The sequence below is a fragment of the Notothenia rossii genome (assembly GCF_949606895.1).
Source record: "Notothenia rossii genome assembly, chromosome: 3".
In the NCBI taxonomy this organism is placed as follows: domain Eukaryota; kingdom Metazoa; phylum Chordata; class Actinopteri; order Perciformes; family Nototheniidae; genus Notothenia; species Notothenia rossii.
In genome coordinates, this window is record NC_136901.1 from 56325114 (window position 1) to 56331030 (window position 5917).

At 41.8% G+C, this 5917-nt stretch overlaps 1 protein-coding gene across 1 annotated transcript; it reads left to right on the forward strand.

The window, feature by feature from the left end:
* Positions 1-431: 431 nt before the first annotated feature.
* On the forward strand, positions 432-4102 carry LOC307034527 (uncharacterized protein; the record flags this gene model as incomplete). Its single annotated transcript, XM_079673353.1, has 5 exons — positions 432-1189; positions 1894-2475; positions 2565-2708; positions 3019-3274; positions 3501-4102. Exons 1-5 carry the CDS (start codon positions 485-487, stop codon positions 4100-4102), a joined length of 2289 nt encoding a protein of 762 aa, XP_079529479.1. The 5' UTR covers positions 432-484.
* Positions 4103-5917: the final 1815 nt, after the last annotated feature.

Sequence of the window (5917 nt, forward strand, 5' to 3'; positions counted from 1 at the left end):
AAGCCACAGGATTGGACACAAGAGCAGAGTGTGGGACATGAGAGCGGAATACGCCCTTCATGCAACAAAGTAGAGACTGTAAAGGAGGAGATGAAATGCAAAGCAGTTGGGCCACTCAAAAGAGTTACAGCGGAAGGATGGACTGAGGAGAAGGTTGACGGAGAAGACAGGGTGTCCGCGGGGTCTTAAAAAGTATTAAAAGGTGATAAATCAATTTAGCGAAAAATAAGGCTTTTAAAAAGTATTAAAGTATTAAATTGCATTTACCAAGGTATTAAATTTTGTAGCTTGTTTGCAATAAGTATATAAATTATATTCTAAAGTTTGCCTGAATTTAATCATTGCGTAGGTGTATAGTGTGATTCTGTGTAGTTATTTTTTTTTTTCATCCCGTTGGATTTTACGTCATCTGAACAGGACATTGCACGCTCACTGATGACTGCTGCTTGATAGCGCGCGAAGGTCAGTTTACGCCAGTTACAACATGGGGAAATGCAAGTTTTCATCCAAATGGTTGGAGGATACGGAGTTCGAACCATGGCTGAGGCCCGTGTCTGGGAATAACCGTGAGGCCTACTGCTGCATGTGTCGGAAGGCGATTAGTGTTGCCTCGATGGGGATCAAAGCTGTCCGGTCCCACATGCTAAGTGCTAGCCACAAAGCCGCTGTGGGACGCAGACAGCAGGTCTCAATCGCGCATTTCTGCGTAACATCACCGCCCCCACCCACTATCGCTGAAGCTACTACAGCCTCCGCCACTTCATCTAGCGCTACTGCTGACCTCCGAGTGATGCTGGGTGCCACTCCAACGCTGCAGGCAGAGGTTCTGTGGTGCCTCAACACCGTAATTAAACACCAATCCATCAATTCCAATGAAGGGATTTCCGATCTTTTCCGAGCTATGTTCCCAGATTCGGAAATAGCCAAGAAGTTCGCCTGTGGAAAAGACAAAACAGGGTACATAGTCCGATTCGGCTTGGCCCCTTACTTTAAAGAACAGCTCGTTAATAGCATCAACAAGGCTGGGCCGTTTGTGCTGATGTTTGACGAGAGCCTTAATCAAGCCACCAAGAAAAAACAGATGGACGTCCACATTCGTTATTGGGATGATGGCTGTGTACGGGCCAGGTATCTTGGGTCGCAATTTTTGGGACACGGAAGAGCCGAGGACTTGCTGCATCACATTAAAGTAAGTGTATCTCTAGTCTACTTGCATTTCATGTTTAGGGCCTGCCTGAGCCACGGGTCTTTTTTTCTTCAATCCCAGGTCTTTTTTTATTTTCAAAACATATTATGAATATGAGTTATGTGCTTTGTAAACGACTGAATCTTTTGTTGCACACATGGCTATTTTTGGTAGATTTGGCATCTTTTCAGACGCTCTTAGGCAATTAGCGAGTATTATTTAAGATGCGACTAGAAACACATTTTTACGACAAAAGTTATTACCGGGGGAAATGCGAAAAATATACATAAAGATCTATTATATGGTAATTTAGCATGCTGCTCAGAGTAATCTAAGTCAGCAGCAGCGCCGTATAGATAGATTATATTATACGGCTCTGGTCAGCAGCAGCACAGCGTCTCTCCCTCTGGTGAGAGTGAGTTACTATGGTTACGGGAACGCTCTGTGTCTCTGTCGCCCTGAAACTTTCTCGCGATTCACAGTGGGAGGAGAGAACGGAGATACCACCAGTAATGTGTTTCAATTATAAAATGTAAGTTAATATTGCAATCTTGCTTCATGACATTTGAACACCAAATAAATGACTAATTTAAATGTTATGAGTGACAAACCTATAGTTGCACCTTACCGTGCATCTGAATGACCCTGTATTTCAAGAATACACTTTCAAGGATTGTTGCCATTAATTTATTACTGTTAATTCACAGGAATGTGGTGCACAACTGAAGATGAGGCAGCTTATGTCTGTCAGCATGGATGGACCCAACGTCAACTTCAAATTGGTGAATCTTCTACAGAAAGAGCACGCAGAGCTCTATGGAGGTGCTCAGCTTGTCCTTGTTGGAAGCTGTGGCCTTCACACTCTCCACAACGCAGTAAAGGCCGGTTTTACGATGTGGCAGCTTGAAAGGCTCCTGAGAGCAATGCACTACCTCTTCCACAACGTTCCTGCGAGGAGAGAGGACTTCACCAGTCTGACAGGGTCCTCCTGCTTCCCACTACCATTCTGCGGCCACAGATGGGTTGAAAATGTCCGTGTGGCAGAGAGAGCGGTTGAAATTTGGCCGATGCTACAGAAGTACGTGGATGGTGTCAAAAACAAGAAGATCCCAAACCCTGCCACAGCCTCTTATGACACCATTGCGGCAGCACAAGGGGATCCACTCATCATAGCCAAGCTGCAGTTCTTCTTTGCGATATCCAGGACCTTCAGCCCCTTCCTGTTAAAATTTCAAACTGATGAGCCAGTGATGCCCTTCTTAGCTAAAGACTTGGCTGAGTTACTGAAGGTAATAATAACAGTAATTAAACTGAATTTGATTAATCCACACGAATGGTTCTGTCATTGATTTCTTGTTATTTCTTTATAATATGGTAGAGTCTACTGAGACGGTTTGTGAAGAGTGAACTCCTAGAGGACATCACCCCCCTGAAGCTCACCAAAGTCGATGCAGCTGATGAGAAGAACTGGGTCTCCCCGATGAATGCTGACATAGGCCTTGGTGCTGAATCTGTCATCAAGGTAATTTTGATATATTTTCAGAGACGTACTGTATATGTATAGATCTATACAGTTATGGGCCTACTATGTCTTTGCTCTACCTGTACACTGATCCAGCCAGTTTAATATGATAAATTGACCTTTTTACCATTTTATTATGCTAATGAAGGGACATTTGTTAAAAAATTAAATGAACTTCCATTACATATTGTGTAGTTTCAAATAAATGTATATTGAAACTCATTTTGTCATTTCAATGAGAGGTTGATATAAACTTTATTTTGTAAATCATCCTTTCTGCACAATTTACAGTCTATGTATTATTTGTCAGGCACTTCAGAGCAAACCAGGAGGCAGAGTAGGTGAGCTTTCTGTGCTCACGTTCAGGAAAGAGTGCATGAAGGGCCTGGCTGCAATGGTCAAGAAAGTGCAGGAGAAAAGCCCCCTCAAATTTCCAGTCGTCAGGAACATTGCATGTTTGGATCCCACAAACATGAGCAGGGATCCAGAGTGGTGCATCGGAAAGATGAAGAGTGTAGTCCAAAGATTCCTGGAGGACAAGCAGTTGGCAGGAGGAGTTTCAGCTGGTAGGAACAAGTATTGTTTAGGGACAATAGAAGCTTGTGTGGATTTAATTATTACGCATTCTTGTTTAAATTTGTTTTAGGAAATCTACAATACACTGTGCTTTTTATGTGTACAGATGCTGCGAGCTATGTATCTCTCAAACAACGGATGAAGCAGATGACTGTGGAATTAAATATAATGACATATGAATAATTACTTCTTTCCCTTTCTCTGTCAATGTTGTAGGTGATGTGATCGTTCAGCAATTTCAAAGATTTCTGTCTGTTGAGGGTAGAGGTGAAGGCTTCCTCTCCTTCCAGCCAATTGAGCAGCGGCTCGATGTTTTCCTGCACGAAGCTCTCAACACATACCCTGAGCTGCGGAGATTCTGCCAGAGCCTTCTACTTCTGTCCCATGGTCAAGCCACGGTTGAAAGGGGGTTCTCTGTCAACAAGGAGGTTGAAACTGTCAACCTCCTTGAAGAATCCCTGGAGGCACAAAGGTTGATCTGCGACCAGGTTAGTGTCTGTGGGGGCGTTCTAAAGGTGCCACTCACTAAGGAGCTCCTGGCTTCTGCAGCCTTCGCAAGATCAAGGTACAGGATTTACCTGGATCAACAACAGAAGAAGAGACAGAGTGCCACACAGAGCCTCAAGAGAAGAGCAGTTGAAGATGAGCTAGAACAGCTCAAAAAGAAAAGGAAGATCCTAAAAGAAGTGTGCGGCATCCTTCAGAAAGATGCTGATCAACTTGCTGAGCAGGCTGAGGGAAAAGCTGGATCTTTAATGGCTCAACTGCTAACAAAGTCCAACATCCCTCAGGAGGAGGCACAAAGAGAAACGCATTGAGCTGGAACAAACCGAAAAAGAGTGGGACAGCAAAGCAAATGAATTGAGGCACATGCCATGATGGGTATTTGTGAACTCCTACATGGCATTACCCCGCTGAAGCTGACCAAAGTTTAATGTATATTTCATAGTACAACATTTTGTCATTTGTTTTGTTTATTGGTCAAATAATTTTTCTAATAAACCTTGCATTGGGTTGGTCACAAAATTCATTCTCTTGTGCTTTGTTCTATCTGAATTATGATAAGGAGTTATCATAAACGGTTTAGTTGTGCTATCTTACAATCAATACTGTATATAGTAAATGTGAGGTAAAGTGTGTCGCCAATGTTAGAACTTGAAGTGGCGATGAGGTCTTAAAATGTATGGAAAGGGTCTTAAAAAAAGTCTTAAAAGATATTAAATTTGACTTCAGGATTCCTGTATATACCCTGGAAGAGGACAGGACGGGGGAGTTGGCATGGTCCGGCAGAACGTGAGGGGGTCGTGGCTTGACAACCAGAGGGGGAGAGAAGGAAAACGGGAGTGAGTGAGTTTACACATAAACACACTTATTCACCAACGAGAAATACGTAAAGAAAAATATTTATTAGCCATGAATTAATCAATTGGTGAATTTATAAAGAAAAAAGAGGAAACTATTAAATAACCCTAAAAACACACTGAGGGTAGAACATATTATTCAATCTTTTCATCATATGAACAAATTATTCTTTAAGAGATTCCAATTCATGTGTGAACCAGGGAAGATTTAATTTGTTACAATATAAATCTACAGTTTTTTTAGGAACCACTCTATAAGAGTAGACAAATCTTTATTTGTATGGAAAATGTTAAAGGTAGAGCTAGTACCAAGCCAAAGATAGTATTCCAATCTAGAGTATTGATTTCTCCATTGTAGCATAGTTATTACCTCAGGAGGGAAGATTAAGGTGGACATAACATTTGTTTTTCGTCCAAGATGGAGAGTTTTAAAAATACACTGGGCAAAGAGAGATTGCACATTTTAATTAAAAAAAAAAACTAATATAATTGGGAGTAATACATGCGGGGCCTTGGATCACTCATTGTGATGGTGCATATTTTACAACAAAAATATCGTTCAGGGAGAAGGGGGCGCTCGATCCACCCTGCAGATGTTTTAAATCTTACTTGCAGCTTCAGAGGGAGCGCACGGCACCAGAGTTTGAGTTTTAAAAGACAAGCGCCACCAGCTCCTAATGGTCATCCATTCACCAGATGACCTGACATTTAGAGATGTTATTTAAAGGAGAAACATACCTACCATAAGTGTAAATTCCTGAATTGAACTTCAAACCATTAATGAAATGACTTCTGTTTTTAAAATCCTTGTTAAAGGAGGGAGTAAATATCACATGCTCGGGCACCCAAGGTTCCACACACTGTTAAAGGGGTTAGCATAGTTATTTAAGTAGACCAGAATTGAAAATAAATTAGTATAATGCGTTGTTGATATTCCACCGGTTCTCACACCATTTCAGGGACTCTATCACTGCATTAGAACAGACCACCCAAAGGTACTTAGTAGGAACTTTTAAGTGATGAAATTCTACAACTGTTGTAACTGACCAAAATCTTCTCCCAGAAATGACTGTCTAGAATGCCGTACCCCAGAGTAGAACGTACCGATTGATCACGACGGCGCCTTCTAGAGAACATATTACTTTCATACCTTAAATGGTATGAAAGGAGGGAGGGTACATTTCTCATGAGGAGACAGTTACAAATGCAAGCAGAACAAGACGACCCACCCCCGTATACAGATGTTGATGAAAATGATGAGTTAGAATGATT